This window comes from Bufo gargarizans, chromosome 4 (genome assembly GCF_014858855.1).
Source record: "Bufo gargarizans isolate SCDJY-AF-19 chromosome 4, ASM1485885v1, whole genome shotgun sequence".
NCBI lineage: Eukaryota > Metazoa > Chordata > Amphibia > Anura > Bufonidae > Bufo > Bufo gargarizans.
The window spans coordinates 108044735-108068196 of record NC_058083.1 but is presented as its reverse complement, the minus strand read 5'-3'; the positions used below and the strand labels follow the sequence as shown (position 1 = coordinate 108068196).

At 43.7% G+C, this 23462-nt stretch overlaps 1 protein-coding gene across 2 annotated transcripts in view; it reads right to left on the bottom strand.

The window, feature by feature from the left end:
* Positions 1-23462, bottom strand: part of LOC122934166 (ephexin-1-like) — a 196005-nt gene that overhangs the window by 26665 nt on the left and 145878 nt on the right. For both annotated transcript variants that reach the window (XM_044289423.1, XM_044289424.1), the window contains 4 exons: positions 21601-21875; positions 20076-20236; positions 18272-18424; positions 13426-13555 (listed from right to left, as the gene is read on the bottom strand). In XM_044289423.1, the coding sequence (XP_044145358.1) occupies positions 13426-13555; positions 18272-18424; positions 20076-20236; positions 21601-21875 (719 nt within the window). The remainder of the gene's footprint in view (positions 1-13425; positions 13556-18271; positions 18425-20075; positions 20237-21600; positions 21876-23462) is intronic.

Below are 23462 nucleotides of genomic sequence, written 5' to 3'. Positions count from 1 at the left end.
GTACATGTGTTTCTAGGTGCTACATGGAGACTGGAATGCACAGGCGATGCTAGTAGTGAAGTCACTACACCCATGCCTGGTGCTCAGTCAGTAAAATTAAGCTTTATTATGTCTTATCTGCTATAGACACATAAATACTTGAAATAACAGTCACATAACTGAGATTTATAGGGTTAGGATCCATGAGCTGCATGAGAAACTGCCATTTATAGCAAGGAGTGGCTGGAATGTTTTACTGCCTGTAGCTGATACACAGAAACTGAGAAGACATATAAGTGGTGACCAGAAAACATACATTGCAATGTTATCTACTGATATTTTCCAATAACTCCCTGATTGTTGACTCAAGGGGAGAGCTGCATTTACTTGCAGCAATCATCCCCTCTTTATGGGGTTAAACAATCACTACTGCAGTGTGCAGACAGCCCACTACATAAGGGGTTCATTATATGTGTGCTGTGTGTTCCTGCAAGTGGGGTTAACTGGCCCTGGGAGCCATTTCCACCACCCATTCCCTCCAGCAAGGCGTGGCTGCAGAGTAGTTGTAGACAGACAAGAGGGAGGAAGCAAAGAGCAGCCCTGGGGAGAGCCAGCCAGCCAAAGGGATTACAAAGAGAAACAGAGCCTGATGCCAACCCCTGAGGAAGCAAGTGAGACACATTAGAGTTGCACCCCCACAATACACCACCAGCACTAATTTACACCTCAGACCACCACCAGGCAGGAGACCCCCTCAGTCCCAGGTGTGCCCTGAGGGGAAAAAAGGGTGCACCCGTCCCTTCAGTGTGCTTGGCCCAGGGAGTGCCGGGGAGTACCATAGCCATTGTGAGGGCTACTAACATCCTTGGCCTCTACTAACACTCCCATCCTCTTACCTCCTGCCCAGGCCACTGCGCATCATACTACTGCGATAATTCATCCCCATACATATTCATTATTTGTCAGCAGCACATCCCTGTTTACACAGGGCAATCCGCTGCCAGCAATCGATGACTTTAGGTGCATCATAAAAGATGTCATAACTGACGAACGAGCGGTTGCTCATTTGCAGATTGACTGTTGGCATCATGTATGAACGCTTGTTCTCAATAATTACCTCAATCCTCAGCCCAAGTAAAAGGGCCTTAACTGTATTCAAAATAAGCTGTATCCCAGTCCTTCTATTTCAGTTCCCATGTCTTGGAAGTAGAGATGTAGGACATTGTTTATTGGGGTTTTCACACTGGATAGTTGGTGGTTACTGGCGAGTTTAACCTCCAAAATAAAGTAGCTACCAGTGGCCACTAGCTCTCCATTGTGAAGGCCCCAACCAGAGCTGGCCCTGAGTGAGTTTAGGGCACATCACATGTCACTGGTGAAAGAGATTCCACTGGTTTGGGGCAAGCAGAGCTTGAAACCCCCAATGCAGCACTTCATGTGGCTGCAGCTACAGTCCCTTACCCTAGTTCAAAGACTAGATAGTATAATTTAGACAAATGTCTTGCAATTAATTATATTTGAGTACTAAGAGGAAGATGTATCAAGACCGGCACTTTGATATCCCCTTCCCTCCCGGATGATGCACCGAATTTATAACAAGAAGCAGGCTTTGTCATAAATTAGGCGCATCCTCCAATAGTCACTCAGAGACAAGAGGAACACTCCAGATGGTATTAGATACTGTGAGGAGTGCACTGCAAGGTTCTGCTTTATTTTGTAAGAGCAGCTAAAATTTTACTTGGGTACTATCCAGTAGAACTTTTGGATGCAGTATGAAGGTATTATTTTGGCACTGCATGGCAGAATTGCGTGGGTGTCTATGTATGTATTATTTGGTAATATAGGGCACTATGTGAACATATATATTTGGGTGTAACATGCATTTGTACTTTTACAGTATGCAAAGTGAATCTTCAGATTCTGAATGAAGGTTCATGGAAGTTAAATTAAAGTATCAACAATCAGAATGATTTTTGTAATGCAAATTTTTCTGCAATTTTGCTCAATATGTGTCAAATGAGTTAAAGGGGTTGTCCACTTTTTTAACATCAATATCATATCGGCAGGGGCCACCACCCGCCACTTCCACTAGCTGTTTGAAGAGAAGGCCACGCTCATGCGTGCGCTGCCTTCCCCTCATTGTTTACCTGTGCACTGGCACAAATGCAGCGGTGAGCAGGTGTAATCACACCTAGGCCGCCCCATTCACTTCTATGGGTGGCTCCTTCTAATTCACTTGAATAGAAAGGAGCATTCCCATTGAAGTGAAAAGGACAGCTTAGCTGTAATTACACCTGGTCACCACTGAGATGGCGACGGTGAGCAGGTAAACAATGAAGGAAAGGCCTTCTCTTCAAACAACAGATCGGCGGGGGTACCGGGTGTCAGCTCCCTGACTTTCTGATACTGATGACTAGGGATGAGCGAATCGACTTCGGATGAAACTTCGTTTGCCAGCGCTCCGTACAGTATTAGAATGTTTCGGCTCAGGTGAGCCGAAGTTATTACTTCGTGAAGTCTTGTGAGACTTCAGGTAATAACTTCAAAAATTCATTTCTACTGTTAAAAACCTTTTCCCGAGCTCGGGTTCGGTTCAAGTGGTACAGTATTCAAACAAAGTTTTATGCGAATCGACTTCGGATGTTTCATCCGAAGTCGATTCACTCATCCCTACTGATGACCTCTCCTGAGGACAATTCATCAACATTAAAAAAAGTAGACAACCCCTTTAAGCCAGTTACCTGTATCTGTGCTCTGCAATAACCCTGAAACAGCTGTCTGCAGATGAGGTGCTGGCTTATTTAATATCCGACTCATGTCTCAAAGCCTATTTAAAGGGTTAAACATTGACTTATAGGATAGCTGCCTTACACCTGGTGGTATTAGAGGCAGAGCTTGATAAGAGCTCACTTGCATCCCTTCTTCCCAAATGATATGATGGACATTCTTGATAAACATGCCCACTCAGATGCCAGTCATCGTTTTTACAGCGACTAGAAGGAGAAGCACAGGCATTGGATATTAATAGCATTTGCCAGCATTGCTATTTCCCCTGGGATTAGTTGCCCAGGGATATTGAAGACAATTGCTGACTATGTACGACCGCTGTATGTGCCGCAGCAGTTTCTGTAGGATTATTATGGCGGCATATTCCTCGCTCATTCTTTCCAAGAGAATTGAGTTGTTTAAGCTGTCAGATCTATTTCCTTGGGAAACAAATAAGTTGTGAATTTATTAGTAAGCAGACAGACAGTGATTAAACAGTGGTGTGATAATGAGGCATCCGAGGACTACAAGTCATAATAATCTTATGCTGGATGCTTCATAGCTTCCCAGTCCCTGGACACTCATTGAGGTCTAGCAGTCAGTTCCTCATCACGTCTTTATAACCTGCAGCTTATCTAATTCTGGAACATGGTCTGATCAGAGTACTCCTGTTAAAAATTCTACTTCTAAGCAGTGGCGTGCCCGGGGGGTGGGGGGGTGCCAGCAGGCCCAGAAGCAATGAGCGCTTCCATCAATACAGATGGAAGCACTCATTGCTGAAGCGCTGACACCCGCATACTGCGGTAGGGCAGGGAGCGGAGCGCATAGTTCTCTGCCCCGCCGCCGATCACCGCCATAGGTTCCAGGCCTAGTAGGCCTAAAGCCTATGCGGTAGATGACATAATTGCGAGCGCCTGTGCCGGGACTCAGCAGCACAGTGCTGGGACTCTGCGAGCAAGCGCAGGTAAGTATTTAGCTTTTAGGGGTTTTATTCTTTTGTTTTTTCTTTTATGTGCCAACTTTGGGGGACATGAGGGGGCCGGGGTGCACAGAGGACGCGTGGGGGGAAAATATGGTGGGATACTATGTGGGGGCAAATTTAGTTTCTTTACTTTATGTGGCAACTTTGGGGTGCATGAGGGGGGTTCACACAGGAGGACGGGGGGGGGGGGGGTAATATGGTGGGATACTGTGTGGCACAGTGGGGGGCAAATTATTATGGGAGGGATTACTATGTGGGGGGGGGAAACTACTATATGGGCAATGTGGGGGACACTACTGTGTGGGGGGCAGTGTGTGGGACACTACTGTGTGGCGGCAGCGTGTGGGACACTACTGTGTGGCGGCAGCGTGTGGGACACTACTGTGTGGGGGGGGAGTGTGGGGGGCACTACTGTGTGGGGGGGGGAGTGTGGGGGGCACTACTGTGTGGGGGGGGGAGTGTGGGGGGCACTACTGTGTGTGGGGGAATGTGGGGACACTACTGTGTGGGGGGGAGTGTGGGGACACTACTGTGTGGGGGGGAGTGTGGGGGACACTACTGTGTGGGGACAGAGTGGGGGACACTACTGTGTGGGGGGCAGTGTGGGGGACACTACTGTGTGGGGGACACTACTGTGTGGGGGGCAGTGTGGGGGATACTACTGTGTGGGGATACTACTGTGTGGGAGGCAGTGTGGGGGACACTACTGTGTGGGAGGCAGCGTGGGGGACACTACTGTGAGGGGGGCAGCGTGAGGGACACTACTGTGTGGGGGCAGCGTGGGGGACACTACTGTGTGGGGGGCAGCGTGGGGGACACTACCAGGGGCGTAGCTATAGGGGGTGCAGAGGTAGCAGTCGCTACCGGGCCCAGGAGCCTGAGGGGTCCAAAATACCCTTGTGCTGCATAAGAAGACACACAAAGCACTGAGGGAAGGGGGGCCCAAGACTAACTCTTGCACCAGGGCCCATGAGCCTTTAGCTACGCCCCTGGACACTACTGTGTGGGGGAAACTACTGTGTGGGGGGCAGTGTGGGGGGCACTACTGTGTGGGGGACACTACTGTGTGGAGGACAGTGTGGGGGACACTACTGTGTGGGGGCAGCGTGGGGGACACTACTGTGTGGAGGACAGTGTGGGGGACACTACTGTGTGGAGGACAGTGTGGGGGACACTACTGTGTGGAGGACAGTGTGGGGGACACTACTGTGTGGAGGCAGCGTGGGGGGACACTACTGTTGGGGGACACTACTGTGTGGGGGCAGCGTGGGGGACACTACTGTGTGGGGGCAGTGTGGGGGACACTACTGTGTGGCGGGCACTGCTGTGTGGGGGACACTACTGTTGGGGGGCAGTGTGGGGGACACTACTGTGTGGGGGGCAGTGTGGGGGACACTACTGTATGGGGGCAGCGTGGTGGACATTACTGTGTAGGGGCAGCGTGGGGGAAACTACTATGTGGGGGGGGGCAGTGTGGGGGATACTACTGTGTGGGGGGCAGTGTGGGGGACACTACTGTGTGCGGGACACTACTGTATGGGGGCAGCATGGGGGACACTACTGTGTGGGGGCAGCGTGGGGGACACTACTGTGTGGGGGCAGTGTGGGAGACACTACTGTATGGGGGCAGTGTGGGGGACACTACTGTGTGGGGGAAATTACTGTGTGGGGGCAGTGTGGGGGAAATTACTGTGGGGGGGGGGGCAGCATGGGGGTCTTTCTATTGGGGAGGCACTGTAGGGGCCATTCTATTATTTCTGGGGACACTATACAGGTATTATTACCTAAAGCACAATATAGGGTGTTATTATTACTGGGGGCACTCTAGGGGACATTATAACTGCTGTGGACAGTATAGGAACATTTGAAGTAATTTATCAAACTGGTGTAAAGTAGAACTGGCTTAGTTGCCAGTTTCTTTTGGAAATACAGTTCTACTTTACACCAGTTTGATAAATGACCCCAATTATGTCTATTAGGGTCACTATTTTTTCAGCAGTATAGTACCTGGGGCATTGGGGGGCACAACCGGCACAGTATCTCACAGAATCTCCTCTGATTCTGAGAGAAATGCATGTAGCTATGCAGCTGAAACAGGGAATAATATGACTGAGAGAGACATTAGGGAAACCCAATAAAGACACATTCCTTCACAGTTATGATTGTACAAACAAGCACAGCCATTATGCAAACCGTTTTTTGAAAACTCAGGTATGCTTTAAGGCTAATGTGACTTTGGTCTACTGCACATGGCTGCATACAGATGGGCGTTGTATACAGCAGTAATACATGGATTGTAGCCTTCTATAAGCTTATACTGTATGCCTCCAATTGTATACAAATTTGTGAGAAAAGAAGTTGTAGCATTCTGTATTATGGAGGCACTGCTTAAGGAGGAGAAGCACCATACGGTGGCACATGGAGTGCCTATAGCAGACCTTTGAATGGTTGACTTTGATCTATCTGAATTATTGTGAGTAATCAATCTTCCTTAGTAACATCTGTAGCCATGGAAACTAAAAGCAGGCAATGTTTGTTGCCATGGCTACAGAATTTTCTTTTTTTTAAGACTCATGGCACATAGGTTCATTTTTTTGATCTGGTGCAAGGACGGTAATGGTGGTAACTCCTGGTAATCCATTTCATTGTAGGAAATTGATAATCAGTAAGTTCAATGGGCTTTACTGTGAGCACGTCATAGCTGAAGTCAGGAAAGGGATTGAAACTTGGCATCTCTGTTTCTTACAATCTGTTTATTCAGACACAGTGCATGTGGCTAGGAGAGCAAATCACTTGCGTCACCAGGACTGCATCATAGGCTGTTGTGCTGACCTCCCATCTGAGGAATGCAAATATCTATATGCAAGTGCTATACACTATATGGTGGTATTATAGAGGTATTGTGGCATGACTATCGTTATTGATTATCCAATGAAATACCATCTATTACATATACCTAAAGTATTGGAAATACAGTGGGCCACGTTTACTAGCTTTTTACACTGGTCTTAGATTCCCCCCTACGCTGCCGTATGATTTGTCTAATTTATGACAAGACGTATATAGGTGCATCTATACTACACTAACCCCTGGCTGGCATAGCTTTGTGCCAAATGTTGGCAAATTTGCCAAGTCCTGGCCTACAACACACCCCGCCCTGCCCAACTGCCAAACATGGGGTGAAATCGGCCGCATGACGAAATATTGTCGCACAGCCGGTTAAAAAAGGGACATGATACTATTTTGTTCAACTAAAATAGTAGCAAGTCCCTTAATAAAAGACCCCCAAATATATTTTTACAAATTGTAGCAAAACAAATAGTACACCTACCCTGGAAATGATCTAAACTTGCACATTCGCATATAGGCCGTAACATTTGAGACAGCCTATATGTGTACACCACAAAACACCATTAGAACAACCAACTTCTGCATGTAGAGATGCCATTAACAGTCTCTACACAGCAGTGCCATATACAGTAACACAGCCTACATAGCAAAGCCCATTGCGCTGTGAGCCAGTGGTCATAGGAGGTTGCAAAACTACAGCCCTCCAGCTGTTGCAAAACCACAACTCCCAGCATGCCCTAATAGTTGTAGGCTATCCAGGCACGCTAGGAGTTGTAGTTTTGCAACAGCTGGAGGGCTGCAGGTTGAGCATCACTGCTCTAGAGGAGCTGCTCCTCAGTTCAGTTAGGAAAGTGAGATAGGGCAGTGACGGGACAGACACAAGGGACTGAGCACCAGCCTCTGAAAAACAAAAAGAGTATATATTCTGGAGTGTTCCGCAGCCATTACAGGGAGTTGCTGGATAAAGACTGTGGAGATGAGGCACGCTTAAGGCTTTGGGTTTTATAGTAAATTTGTCTGGGCTTGAAGCTTCCAGGCAAACCCAAGAGACAGACTAGTCATGTGTTAAAGTTATACTGTACACATTGCAGCTGGAAGTGCACCACTTGGCTGGATTAGAAAGGAAGCACAAATATACAGTGGCATGCTAAAGTTTGGGCACCCGCGGTCAAAATGACTGTTACTGTGAACAGTTAAGCAAGTTGAAGTATAATGCCCACTATAACAGCAATATGGAGCACCCACCCCAGTAACAACAGTCTTAGGCAGCATTCAGACCCATTCATTTTCAATGGGGATGGAAAAGATGCGGCTAGCACACAGTGTGCTGTCCGCATCCACATTTACAGTCCGCGGCCCCGCAAAAAAATAGAACATGTCCTATTCTTGTATGCAGCTGCCGGGTGCTGGCCCAGTGTTTTGCGGATTCTGCAATTTGCGAATCCGCAAAACACTGCGGACGTGTGAATGGACCTTTACTGTGTAGACTTAACTCAATCAGTCTACAGCCCAATTTCTGATCAACGAACAACTATTTTCTTTTTTATTTCATCTTACGTCATACTTGCCAACTTTTGAGAAGGGACATTAGGGAGAATCTAAAATGGGGCACAATGGCATAATGCTCTGCCCATTTATATAGGTCATCCCCAATCTGCGACCTTTGAAATCCAAACAGTGCATTTGATATGACCCCATTCATCACATCCCAAAATAAAGTATAGATCCCCTAAACTAATATAGACCACCAGACCAGACTCCCTAAATAAATATAGACCATACAGAGGCCCTGACCTATCATAGATCCCAGACTAGACTATCCCCACAATACAGTATAGACCCCAGACCAGATGTGTAGATACCTCTCCCTGTACCTTCACTACTCTTCGTTTTTGGGTCCAGCATCAGACAATGTCTTAAAGCTAGGGCCAGCATCAGGATGTTGTCTGCAGTGGCACCCAGGAGTGAAGAACAGTCCAGGAACAGAGATAGGTGGGTATACTCAGAGATGGAGATGTGCCTGCTCTAAAGAGTCTGAGATTTCCCTGGTTTGAGAGTCTCCTGGATATTCTGGGAGAGTTGGCAAACATGACTTAATCCAGGAGACCATGCAGGAGACAAATGAAGCTTAAGTTTAGATCTATGCTACAAAATTGTCTAATCTTACATTTTCCCAGAAATTTAATCAAAGGTATTTTAAAACTATCAGAAATGAATAGTTTCTCTTATTGTTTACCTCCCAGGCTCAGAAGTTTGGAGGGCTGAGGGTCTTTCTATATAATCTTCATTCTTGACACCAGCGTTCCTCAGATCTACATGTTTATGCTTCACGCAGACCAGCATATTGCACAGAGCTTGTTCTCAAGTCTGTTTACAAGGAACAACGCTCCATTTATTCAGCACCAATCTGCTCAATTTGGAGATTCTAAAAAGAGGTGTCTGAGAGAGCACGACGTGCTTTGAATCCCTTTAGACTTGGGAGGGTTCGGCTGTGGTTTGTAAATGACTATGTGGCAATACGGTGACCACATCATGCATTACAGAAGGTGGATTATTCATCGTCAGTAGACACTAGTAGTGGAGCCACATTTCTGTGTGATCTTTGCTGCTCGTGGACAAGGTGTATGAAAGGGAAATGAGCTACCTGTAGTGTACCTATGCGATTTGGAAACCACTTTAAGGGGCACTCATCTGATTGTATCCTCCATTAAGCAGATAAAATATAGTTATTACTAATTAGGGTATGTATCTGTAAAACCAATATGATAATTGTGCCATGACACATTATTGTATCACCATCTATAATGGTATAGCCCTGTGTGGTGCATGACAGCAAGACACAGAAAAGTCACGCAACCCAAAAATATGTCGGGCTTGTCAAGTCCAAAAGTTGCGTTTGACTTGCGACACAAAATCCATCATGTTTTTTTTTTTTGGAACTGTCACATCACAGCATGTCACATTGCAACGACATCGACAAACATGCCATGAAATGTATTGTGACTTTCTAGTCGCGTGACATCAAAGTGTACCCTTATGGACCCACCATTAGGGGCTTTTTAGTTGAGCTGTGCCAAGCTCCCCTATACATGGCCATTGCCCAATAACCTTACATAAGAAATGTAGGTAAAGTGTAGTAAACCATATACCTCCTACAGTAAATTATAGGAATATATGTACTGTATATATACAGCATGTTCGGAAAGTCTTCAGACCCTTTCACATTTCGTTATGTTGCAGCCTTATGCTTCAAAAAATCCCCCAATAATCTGCATTCTATTCTCCTTGTTGTTTCAAATTTATTAAAAGAAAAAACAAACATTTTGCCTGGAGTATTCAGACCCTTTGCTATGACACTTAAAATTTAGCTCTGGGGGCCTCCCATTTATCTTGATCATCTTTTAGATATTTCTACACCTTGATTAGAGCCCACTAACTGGTACATTTAGTTGATTGGACAGGATTTGGAAATCATATAGACCCCTGTCTATAAGGTCTCCCAGCTGACAATGCATATCAGAGCAAAAGCCAAGCTATGGAAAAAAAGAACAGCCTGTAGAGCTTAGTAACAGGATTGTGTAGAGGCACAGATCTGGAGAAGGGCACACTGCACTGAAAGTTCCCTAGAGAACAGTGGCCTCAAGAATGTGGAACAACTTCCTAGAGCTGGCCATCCTACCAAAGTAAGTAATCAGGGAAGAAGGGCCTTGGTAAGAGAGGTGACCAAGAAGCCAATGGTCAATCTAGCTGAGCTCCAAACATGGAAGAATGGAAGAAACATGTGCAGATGGAAGAAATTTCCAGAAGGTCAATCATCATTGCAGCACTCAACCAATCTGGGCGTTATACCAAAATAGCCAGAAAGAAGACTTTCCTTAAAAAAAGACACATGAATGCCTGTCAGGATTTTGCAAAAAGCACCTTAAGGACTCAGACTGAGACAGGTCTGATGAAACCAAGATTGAATTTTTTGGCCTCAATTGTAAGCGTCATAACCTGCCCCATATTATCCCTACAGTGAAGCATAGTGGTGACAGCATCATGCTGTGGGGATGTTTTTCATTAACTGGGACAGGGAGACTGGTCAGGGTTGAGGGAAAGCTGAATGGAGCAAAGTAGAGAGATATTCTTAATGAACACCTGATCCAGAGGGCTCTGAATGGGCTAAAGGTTCACCTTTAAACAAGACAGTGACCCTAAGCACACAGCCAAGACAACACAGGAGTGGCTTAGGGACAACTCTGTGAATGTCTTCGAGTGGCCCAGCCAGATCCTTGACTTGAACCCACTTGAACATCTCTGGACAGAACAGAAAATGGCTGTCCATCGTCTGTTCACTTCCAACGTGACAGAGCTTCTGCAGAGAAAAATGGCAGAAAATGCCCAAATCCAGATGTACAAGCCTTGTGGCCTCATACCCAAGAAGACTGGAGGCTGTCATCACTGCCAAAGGGGCTTCAACTAAGTCCTAAGTAAAGGGTCTGAATACTTATGTCAATGCAAGATTTTTCTTTTTCTTTTATAATAAATTAGATAAGATTTTAAACATACTGTTTTCACTTAATCATTGGGGGTACTGAGTGCAGAAAGAAGAATGAAGAAACCTGAACTTTAGAAGGCAGCAACATAACAAACAGTAACAGCATGATTATGCATTTGCTGTATTATTAGACAGGTCAGCAAACTCCATGGCGACTGGCATTCTTTATAATGTTAGTAGAGGATATATTATTCCTTAAAGGGGTTGTACAGTGGCACTATGTTGATGACATATCAGGATAGATCATCAGTATCAGATCAGTTGCGATTACACTGCACCTCTGCCACAAGGGAGATGGCGTACAGGCAAATATTGAAGAGGACACAGTGTTATTATGCCACTACTGCACAACCTTTTAACATACAAAGATCAGCTGCTGCAGACCCTCTTTATGAAAAGCCAGAGGAAGCTTCAGTGATTGATTTTCATGCAGTGTTTCTGTTTTAACCGCTTCAGGACCAAGCCAATTTTGTTGGCAAAGTTTTCGTTATTGCCTTCCAAGAGCCATAACTTTTTTTTTAATTTTCAAATCACATAGCTGTATGGCTTGTTTAGTATGGTACAAGTATTTTTTTTTTTTTATAATCATTTAATATTTCATATAATGTATTGTGAAACTGTCGGGTGTAATAGAAAACATAGCGCGCTATGGGTTATTTGGGTATCCGTTTTACAGAATTCATTATATAATAAAAGATGACATGAAAACTTCTGCGGACCAGTAGGATTATGGTAATATATTCATTTTTTTTTTATGATTATATGTGTTTATAACACCTATAACATTTCATTTTTTCACAGCTGTGTTGTTTTTGAGAGGCGAGTTGTAGATACTATGTTTGGTAAATATTTTTTTTTCTTTTTAAATAATTTTTATCTCTTTTTTTAAATGCAGTTCTTGCACTGGAATTGTTTTTCTACATTGTAGACCATATGAGATATATAAGATATTGTGACTTGGTGATACCAATTAATATTTTTTTATATGATAAATGTGAAAGAGCTTTTTTGAATTTTTTTAATATTTGTGGGTTTTAAAACAACATATTGCCTTTTTTCAGTCCCCCGTGTAGATTTGATCAACCTTGTACTATGCACTGCAATACTTTTGTACAGCAGTGTATTATGATTTTACTGATATCCAGAGGCAAAGGCAGGGTGTAATAGAAGTCAACATCGGTTAACATGGCAGCCTTTGGAGCCTTCAGTATTGACCATGGTATCTGAAGGGGTTAAACATTTGGGATCTGAGTTAGGCTACTTTCACACCTGCGTTTAGGTGCGGATCCGTCTTTTTTTTTTTTGTTCATGATAGTGCAAACGGATCAGTTTTGACTTTACATTGAAAGTCAATGGGGGACGGATCCGTTTGAAAATTGAGCCATATTGTGTCAACTTCAAACGGATCCGCCCCCATTTGTAAGTCTGGACGGATCCGTTTTCCTCCGCACGGCCAGGCGGACACCCAAACGCTGCAAGCAGTGTTCAGGTGTCCGCCTGCTGAGCTGAGCGGAGGACAAACGCTGCCAGACTGATGCATTCTGAGCGGATCCGCATCCACTCAGAATGCATTAGGGCTGTACGGATGCATTCGGGGCCGCTTGTGAGAGCCTTCAAACGGAACTCACAAGCGGAGCCCCGAACGCAAGTGTGAAAGTAGCCTTATCTGTAGAAACATCAATGGAATTTTTCCATTTTAATTTAAAAAGTACTTTTTTATGTAGCATTTTGACCCTTTCTCTTCACCCCCACACACTATATAACGAAGAAAAAGAAAGTTCCATACATCAATTAGTTCTACATATCATTTACCTTCACTGCACTATTAGGAACTCAATCAATTCACTGCGTAGGGGATTTATGGATAAAAGGTGTGACTAAAGGATTTTATAGAAAAGACAGCCACATTGGGAGCATAAAATCCCAAGAGAGCTGACTCATAGTACAATAAAACCTTTGCAAAAGCAACATTTTCTCATACCATGAAATGCCGCATAAGAACAGAACCAGATTTCATCATTACTAGGACTATGCAGAGTTAGGGCTTCCATGTAGGTACTTGAGTACGAATGTAAAAAATGTGGCCTGGCCCATTGGGCTCCTAGGCATTCTTCATTAGGACTATTGCTTTCTACGGAGAACATATCCGCACTCTCAGAGTTTTATGGACCCTGTATGGCAGTATATGCAGTCTGTATGGCTTTGTACTATAGTACACTGCAATACAGACTCCATGTCGGTGTGTATAAGCCCTAAGGGTCGGTGCACATGGCACTGGTGAGACTTTGGACCTTTGCTTGTACAATACCTGCACCAGGAGTTTAAGCCGTGTGATCCTCTGAAATGGCAAGATGAGGAACGAGGAGAATGGGAGACCTCGACAAATCGGGTTTGTTTCCAAATGTGCCACGGCTTCCCGAAATTCTGTCCTTTCTTGACTGATGAACAGAAACATAAAAAAGAAAAAGATTATTTAAGAGGACAATATAGGATTGGGTTGATAGAAAGATCTTTTTTGCTAACATAATTTATGTTCAACAGTCACGGCATGGCACTGCTCAAACAGTGTATCAGAATAGGCAATATTCTATAAGCTACACATAGCAGTAGCTGAAATATTTTCTCTGTAGGGCCAGTACTGTCCAAGGTCTAGTGCTGGTATAGCCAAGGGCAGACTTTATCACCATGCAAACCGAGTAAATGCTTGGGGCTCCAGAGATCATGGGGCCCCCTGCTGGCTATAAGTCATTAGCTGAAATAAAAACAAAAACATCAACAAGTGAAAGACACCGCCTAGTGCAGCCCCTACTGATGCAAGCACTTTTTTTTTTCAAAAATACCCCTCTTTTCCACCTCTATATCCCATGCTGTTTTTGGAGATTGCAGACAGGGAGAAAAAACGGCTTTACAGTAAAAAGAAGACGCCCATTGAGAAAAACCAAATGTCTCCTCCTCTCTGTGCCGATGGTCTAAATTAACATATCAGGCAAGAAAAACAGTGGGGGCATAGCAGGGGGCCTCTTTAAGGGGTCATCATTCATGCTCATTCTGGAAGGCTTGTGATCTTTAAAAGAGGTTTAATTTGGAAGTCATGGGGGTCCATCTGAAATATGAGTGATTGTCTTGTCCGCTGTAAATTATGCAGGTACTAGGCTTAGTTCTCAGCATGGCGCTGCTCTTGGGGCAAATTCAGGCAAGAGGTTGATCCAAAGAGGAGTCACTGACAGACAGGGGTGGACTGGAAACTTAAAGTGGCCCTGGAAAAAATACTAAAAGTGGCCCCGTTTTGTAGTCGGGTCGAACAGGGGCACATTATACTACCCCAACAGAACCAAATACCACAGCCCATCACAAAGTGCTGCCAGCAGCACAAAATACATCCCCAAAAACTTCCACTGACCACTTTCCAGGTGGCCTCCCCGGGCATCGGCCCACCGGAAAATTTACCTGTAAGGTCTATGGCCAATTGGCCCCTGCAGACTATGCAGACTTTGAAACTGGCTGACCTATTGCATTGTGTGCTTGGCAGCCGAAGACATCTGTGCTGGTCCCATGTTCATTCGTGCCCACAATGCTGAGAAAAATGATGTTTTAATATATGCAAATGAGCCTCTAGGAGCAATAGGGGCATTGCCGTTATACCATTCATACTTACCTCCTCCCCACTGCTCAGTCCTGTGTACTGGCTCCCGCTTGGTCATCTTCAGGTACCTATCTTGTTTACTTCCAGCCAGGAATGGACATAGTCATGATTGACTAAGCCAATGATTGTCTTCAGTGGTAACACGTCCCCAAATAGTGCATCAGTGTGGTCACGTGCCACTTGGGAACACGTTACTGCTGAAGCAAGTCACTGGTCAAAGTAGTTCCATATCCAGCAAAAAGATGGCCCAGCAGGAGCCAGGGCACAGGACTGAAGTAGCGGGGATCAGATAAGAATCTTTCAATATATGCTATGGGTAATAACTGAAAATTTTAGTAATCCTGGAAAACCTGGCTATCTTCTCTTATACTGTATTACAGATTTGTCTAAACGTAATATGAGTTGGAGAACACAACAACCATTTTATCAGTTGAGGTCCCAGCTCATGGACATTTTACAGTGTTATCTTCTAGTACAGGGATGGCCAACCTGCGGCTCTCTGGCTGTTGCAAAGCTACAACTCCCAGCATGCAAACACTGCCTACAGCAGGGCATGGGGGGAGTTGTAGTTTTACAACAGCTGGAGAGCTGAGGTTGGCCACCCCTGTTCTAGTATGTCAGAAGCTTGTTTAAAGAAGAATTCTTCTTCAAGCTTTTGCAGCCAACTATAAGCACACATATAATTTCTCCAGCACCACCAAAATATTTCCCATATAGGTAATAAAAAATCACGTCATAGCAATTACATTGTAAATAACATAGCTCGGATGGAAATTTTTTAATAATCTACGACAAAGATTCTGGACTAGATCCAAAGAGGACAACGATCCATTTATTTAGTGATGGGAGGATCCTCTTTGAAGTTATTTTACCAAGGTAATTCTGAAGCTTCCAGAGTATAACTAAGCAAGTGGAAATATTACCAATAGGGATGAGCGAATCGACTTCGGATGAAACATGCAAAGTTGATTCGCATAAAACTTTGTTTCAATACTGTACGGAGCGCTTGTTCCGTACAGTATTGAAACAAATTTTTATACGAATCGACTTCAGGTTATTCTTCCGAAGTCGATTCGCTCATCCCCTACCAGGATTATAGACATTCCTTACTTTTAATCCGCATGTCTTCGGCATATACTATTCTAATACATAAATGTAAGAAACCTATGCAAAGCACAACCTGTAACAGTGATTGAGAAGCATTTTGCGAATGATTACATCATTGTGTTAATTCTGCTGGACAGATCATTAAGGTTTTGCAGATCATAATCAAAGATCGAGCTTAGGAAAATATAAATCCTTGAGTTGTCGAGTTATAACTTCTCTTGTAACTATTTATGTTTCTAGAAAGCCTTGTTGACAACCAACATGTCCACCAACACAGGTTTCACAGATTATCATGCTGCTTTCTCAGACTACTGAAGGGGAGATCCTCTACATCTATAGGAAAGAAGGTTTGTACACCAACATAGAAGAGGATTCTTTACGGTAAGAGCAGTGAGACTATGGAACTCTCTGCCTGAGGAGGTGGTCATGGCGAGTTCACTAAAAGAGTTCAAGAGGCTCTGTCCTTCTTCTAGGACGTCTGCCTTGAAGCTTTACATTGTCTTTTCTTTGTCTTACTAAATGTCTTCAAATTTTTGCTTTTTTGTGAAAAAAAAATCAATAAATATTTGATTTAAAAAATAAAAAAAAAGAGTTCAAGAAGTGCCTGGATGCATTTCTGGAGTATAATAATGTTACAGGTTACAGTTAATAGAAATCTAGAGAAGGGTCGTTGATCCAGGGAGTTTTTTTGATTGCCTGGTTGAAGTCAGGAAAAATTTTCCCCTAAAATGAGGAAAAATTGGGTTCTACCTTATGAGGATTTTCCCTTTCTCTGAATCTCTGGATAATAGGCTGACCTAGATGGATAGCTTTTTTCAGACTTAACCATTGTGATGCCATCTGCGCCTTAAATATGGGTAGTATAGGCGTATTCCAGTATAATAAATGACCCCCTATGTTACTATGTGTTCCTTATTATTGTTTGCATTTTCGCGGATGATCTTTAATTAAATTTTTGGCTAGTGAACCTATTGCACATATTATAGTACGAAGGGACTACAGAGGAAGCGTAACATAGGCTCAGACAGGAAAAAACACACTAAGGCCCCTTTCACACGGGCGTCATGTTTTTTGCCCGGATAAAAGGAGGGTGCGTTGCGGGAAAATGCGCGATTTTTCAGCACGCGTGCAAAACATTGTAATGCGTTTTGCACTTGCGTGAGAAAAATCGGCATGTTTGGTACCCAAACCCGAACTTCTTCACAGAAGTTCGGGCTTGGGATCGGTGTTCTGTAGATTGTATTATTTTCCCTTATAACATGGTCATAAGGGAAAATAATAGCATTCTTAATACAGAATGCAGAGTACAATAGCGCTGGAGGGGTTAAAAAGTAAAATTTTTTTTTTTTTACTTACCTTAATCCACTTGCTCGCGCAGCCCGGCTTCTCTTCTGTCTTCTTTTTTGCTGTGTGCAGGAAAAGGACCTGTGGTAACGGCACTCCGGTCATCACATGGTCCATCACATGATCTTTTACCATGGTGATGGATCATGTGATGACCGGAGTGACGTCACCACAGGTCCTTTTCCTGCACACAGCAAAAAAGAAGACAGAAGAGAAGCCGAGCTGCGCGAGCAAGTGGATTAAGGAGAGTTAAATTTTATTTTTATTTTTTAACCCCTCCAGCGCTATTGTACTATGCATTCTGTATTAAGAATACTATTATTTTCCCTTATAACCATGTTAGGGAAAATAATAATGATTGGGTCTCCATCCCGATCGTCAACTAGCAACCGTGCGTGAAAATCGCACCGCATCGTACTTGCTTGCGATTTTCACGCATCCCAATTCACTTCTATGGGGCCTGCGTTGCGTGATAAACGCACAATATAGAGCATGCTGCGATTTTCACGCAGCGCACAAATGATGCGTGAAAATCACCGCTCATGTGCACAGCCCCATAGAAATGAATGGGTCATGATTCAGTGCGGGTGCAATGCGTTCAACTCACGCATTGCGAGTATTCCATAGAGGAAAATCCACAATGTATCTGGCTGAAAAGCGCAGAGACAAAAATCACACCAAATTGTGTGGATTTTGCAGAGGTTTTGAGTGCAGAAACACTGCAGATTGATGCAGATTTCACTCTGCATTGAAAAGGGTGAGATCCACTGCAACCTACATTCACATACTGCGGAATTAAAATCCAGACCATGTGTCAAGTTATGTGCGAATCCCAGAGCAGACACTCTCCGCAGCATGTGGATGACATTCTTTTACAATCTCATCCCCTTCACTGTTACTGGAAACACTACAGATTTTCCGCACACAATTCTGCTGCAGAAAATCAACAGTGTTCATGCTACATGTGGCCGTCCCCTTACAGGCATGTAGCACGACAAACACGGAGTGGATAGCAGAGATTTCTTGGTCACATTTACATTTCTGGCATTGCTGAACTCACAGCAGCTTCCTGTGCGCTCTCTCCTGGTAGGTCTGGTTGCAGACATAGGTGACATAGACACTAAAGTGGTTTTCTGCATGCTTGAAGACAATGTCACAAACATCAGACATCACCAAGTTCTCTTCAAATCTCTGCTCCAGATCCAGAAGGAACCTAGGAAAAGAGGCATAAAAACACTTATTTTAGCTTTTTGATGACCCTACCCACCGTCTCCTATGGTCAACAGAACATACCACCAATATCTGAGCCTAGAACATGCTAAAACCCCTCTCTTATAGATTGTATGTGTAAGTCCATAGCAGCAGTTTACTTTTCTTAGCTTGCGAAAGTTTACTCAACCGATAAAAGGTGATTCTAAGTTTTTCTACATTCTTAAGGCTGTATTACACAGCCCGATGTGGCAGACGATTGTTTGGTGGGAAGCGTTCGCTCCCGGCAATCGTCTGCTCGCTAGCGGAGAAGGCCGCTGCTATTGCATGCAATGATCTCCTCCGCAGCATGGGGAGGAGCGATCGCTATGCCATGCCATATAACGGTTTGCCGGTGGCAGATCATGTTTAGACACCACAATCTGTCACCTGCAAACAGTAATTTTTTAACAAGCCAAAAGATTTGGATTGTCCGATGAACGAGCTCATTTCTTGGGGAATCGGCGGCAGTATTACACTGCCAGATGATTGCTAACGAGCATTCATACGAACGGTTGTTAGCGATCATCTGCCAAAAAATCTGCTGTAATACAGGCTTTAGACCAAGCAGCATCATGTTACAATGGTTCTGTTGTGAAGTTTACTGGATGGAAAATGATAGGGAGGGCAGGAGAGGTTACAAGTATCACAAGATCACTTTCCTGTGTATCACTTTCCTGTGTCTGTGAGCATTCACAAAATATGTGCATATATTAAAAGAAGTTACTCTGTGTGATTCCGTTTCCGTATGTCCGTTCCGCAAAAAAGTAGAACATGTCCTATTATTGTCCGTATTACGGACAAGGATAGTCCTGTTCTATTAGAGGGCAGCTGTTCCATTCTGCAAAACACGGAATGCACACGGACGTCATCCATATTTTTTTGTGGATCCGTTTTTTTTGCAGACTGCAAAATACATACTGTGGTGTGCATGAGCCATTAGGCCTAGTTCACACTTCAGTTATTTGGTCAGTGATTTCCATCAGTGATTGTGAGTAGTGTTGAGCGAACTTGAGTTCGGCGTCTAAAGTTCGGGTTATCGAACCACGGACCATAACGGAATTTAGAATCCATAACGGGATACTTCGATAACCTGAACTCGAACTTTAGACGCCGAACTTAAAACACAAGTTCGCTCAACACTAATTGTGAGCCGAAACCAGAAGTGGAGCCTCCACAGACATAGGGTATAATGGAAAGTCTCACAATCACTGATGGAAATCACTGACCAAACACTGAAGTGTGAACTAGACCTAAGGTTTTATTGACACATCAGTGATTTGGTCAGTGATTTCCATCAGTGACTGTGAGACAAAACTGGGATTGGGGCCTCAACAGACATAAGGTATAATGGAAATATCTGCAACCTGTTCTGTGCAGAAGGAAATCACTGACTGTGTGAATAAGGCCTTAGACTGTGCAGGGACACATCCTAACTGGTAACACCCATCCGGACCTTCAGGAGTAAAAAAGCAATGGCACAACATAGAGTAATAAGAATACCGTAGATGCTCTAGATTTGTTATTACATGGGGAATGCATGCCGGGAAGGTTTACTGGTCCTTTTATGAGAAATAGTCCCATTTGACATGCGCAAGTCTGTTGTTAATACATACCTTTCACTAGTGGACAGGACCTCGAGTACATTGGAGAATATGAAGTGCATTTCTGAAGGGTGTATGGTGGCTTTCAGTCTGTCACTCTCCATGAAGTGAGAAACCAGAAGACGCAGGCTCTTGTAGTAAGATGCTTCTGAAGTCACCAGTTCAAACATTGCCTAAACATCAGCAAGAAATATACAAGATACAGAAGGTAGAAACAACATTCCACTTTCAACCACATTTTTGTCTACACTAATGCTGGAGAACATTTATCTCTTTGCAATGCAATCATTAATATTTGGTTGATTAACCCTATATCAGGCCGGTGGAGCATACAATCTTAGCTTTATACAGTTGGGAAGGTTCTGTTTCTCTGAAAAATGTCATTCTGAAAAATCAATTTTTAATGTAATTTATCCCAGAGATTGCAGTTGCAGAGAATTGTTGTTTTCCTTGCAATTCCCAAGATCATAGGTCAAGGCGACAATCATAATGAAATCTACAGTGACTCTAAAAGTATTCACCATCGTGGGCCTGTCTATATTTTACTTAATAGGAACTCGTGAGGGAGGCCTACAATGGATCTATATCACTGGCTATTGCTACTTGCCCTCCCCATAACATCTCAATGAAGCTTCCCAGCCGGTCATTTGTAGGGTACAGCAATGTAAGGCATAGGGACAGATATGGTGGAGCACATGGTCAGCCCAGGTTCCTCTACACCGTAGAAAGTCACTTGCTCTCATTTTTGGCTCATGAACATGGCTGTATTATGGCTCTGAGGATAGCCTTCTATTTAGTGCCAAGGATGGGATAGCATTCTGTCCGTAATATGGTCCTGTTCGTAATATATTTCTGTGCATGACCTGAAAAAATCCTTATAGGTGTATGGAAAGGCAGGGATTTTTATTACTAACACAAGTATATGGACGGACAGAAAGTTGCAACCACAGAAAGTTGGAGGGTACAGTGATTTTTGATCTTTAGTCACCCTGTCAATAAATTTATATAAAAGTATATATGGATTTTCTGCCACTATTTCATTCTCCCCTTTCAACCCTATGCATTGCTGTCAACCTTCTCCATATTACTCCCATAGTCACACCATGTGCATTATGAGCCTATTTTTATAAGGGAAGCACGAGCATGTCAATAATGAGATCGGCAAGACCACATGACGGCGGGCATGCCCCTTGAGAGCTGGCAAAATAAATTCTTAGGTCTAGCATTTCCATTAATTTCAAAAGAGGAAACATTTCAACAAAAAAAAAGGTATTAAATACAGCAAAACAAGGAATTTTCTAATAAAAATGATGCACTATAATGTGCATATTTGCAAGAAACATAACATTCTTGACAGAAAATCTGCTTTAAAATTTGCATGTAGGGTACTGTAGGACCTTCATCAAATATGATGGATTTAGGACAACAGCTTACTTTATGGGTCTCTAACAGGACTGCCATTCAAACAACTTTAGTGCTTTATCAGAACCATGCTGACTTCTCAACACCCTCTTCGATATCATATTACATATCTTACCTCCTGAAGCTTGATTTCTTGGGGTTGTAAGACAGTTAGAACCCCGCTGTTCTTGATTTCCGGAAGATCTTGCCATAAGTTGAAGCCAGAGCAATTGTTTTGCAGGCGTCTGAAAGTGGAGTTAGATCTTTGATGCTCTATGGGTGGGGGAGACCCCTTTTCTGGGGTTTTGGGACTATCTGGTGTTTGAGGAGTCTGTACATAATTATCCTGAAGTCTTCGAGCTTCAATCTCATGTTGGGTAGATTTATCTCTGTATTCCTGGTACAGGAACTCTCCAGAAGAAAGACAACATCAATTAGCATCAACTCGTTTAACTAACTGGATTCCATGCAAATATAGTTAACACTTCAGACATTCATAAATGAGAATGCAGACCCTGGTGTATCATGCATGGATAAGGAGCTTATAGTAAAATAACCACTATAAAAGGATAAACTGCCTGCTCAGGTAAAAGTATCAAATTGCATGTTATGGTCCTTAATAGTCCACATGCTGTAATCCCTCCTCCACTCGTTTGAAAAGTCTTGACACGAGCATAACCAGGTACATAAACAGAGGAATAAAATATTACCAGTATTGGAGAGCGGGAAGGAAGCATGCCAGACATATTTGTGTTGTCTGTTCCAAGACACTAGCAGTTGGCAGCATACATAGAGATGAGGGGCCCCATAGTAAAAAAAATTAAATAAAAGATTAAAACGACTCTTCCTGGTAGTGATGGTTAACTTAACACTAATAAACTATTTAAGTCCGACAATCCAAAAAGGTTTTTTTGGTTTCCAAATATAAATGAACTTAAATGATTAATCTCATTAATTGTGAAACAATTATGGATGTCCCGATTTCAGTGCCAGTCCCAGAAGTGGAGCTTTTGCTGTTGTTTTCATACAGGCAGAGAGCTTTTGGGGTCTGTGACGTTCTGGAAGGTTTCTGTTTGCTAAGCCACCCCACTTCTCTCTAATGAACTGAGCCGGGTGGCCACCCCTCTTTATTTCGTCACAGGCACAGAGAACGGAGGAAGCTCCTTGCCCGAGTCCAAAACACTTTCGGGAACGGCACTTAAATCAGGACACCATAAAGGGTTCAAAATTCAAATTTACTAATACGTTTAATTAATTTACATTTGGAATTTAACAGTTTGGGGTGTATATGTGTGTGTCCTTTAATCCTGACATAGTACTCGACTCAAGGAGGGCGCAGTAACAGAGATGGACACAGCAGAGCTGAAAGGAACAGAACTTTACTCCAGTTGGGGAAACAAGAGTAATAGTTAACAGTGGCACTGTAGCTTGGCTGTTACAGTCACAAGTGGGCACACAGCTGGGCGGCTACAAGTATTGGCACACAACCTGACAGTTGCAGTCTCTAATGGGCACGTACGTGGCTTTGGGGATACAGGCTATTAGGGGTACACAGCTTGGCAGTTGCAAGTAATGGCCTTACAATTTAACAGTACAGTCACAGCACAACTCGCGGAATATACAGTATTTCTGCAGTGTCTTGCGGGCCTGACACGGTCTTGGTCTCTTATTATACTTTCATGGCTACCAACCGCCTTGGTACAGGAGCACACTAAATATAGGATACACAGGTTCTTCTTCATCATCTTAGAGCACTCTCCCCGATGGACCCAAGTAAGGGCAGCAGTCTGTTTTGAGATCAAGATAGTGGAAGCGGTCTTCAGGATTCCCAAGGAATGCTAGCAAGGCCCAACTCCTTTCAACAGCTGCAGTGTCTGTCCGGCCCAACTGTCTCAACCGTGAGAAGCTCTCTATACTTCACAAAACACATACCCTGAGGCATGGCCAAAACACCTCCTAAATACTGGTGCTCCACCTTATCACAGAGCTTATGTGACC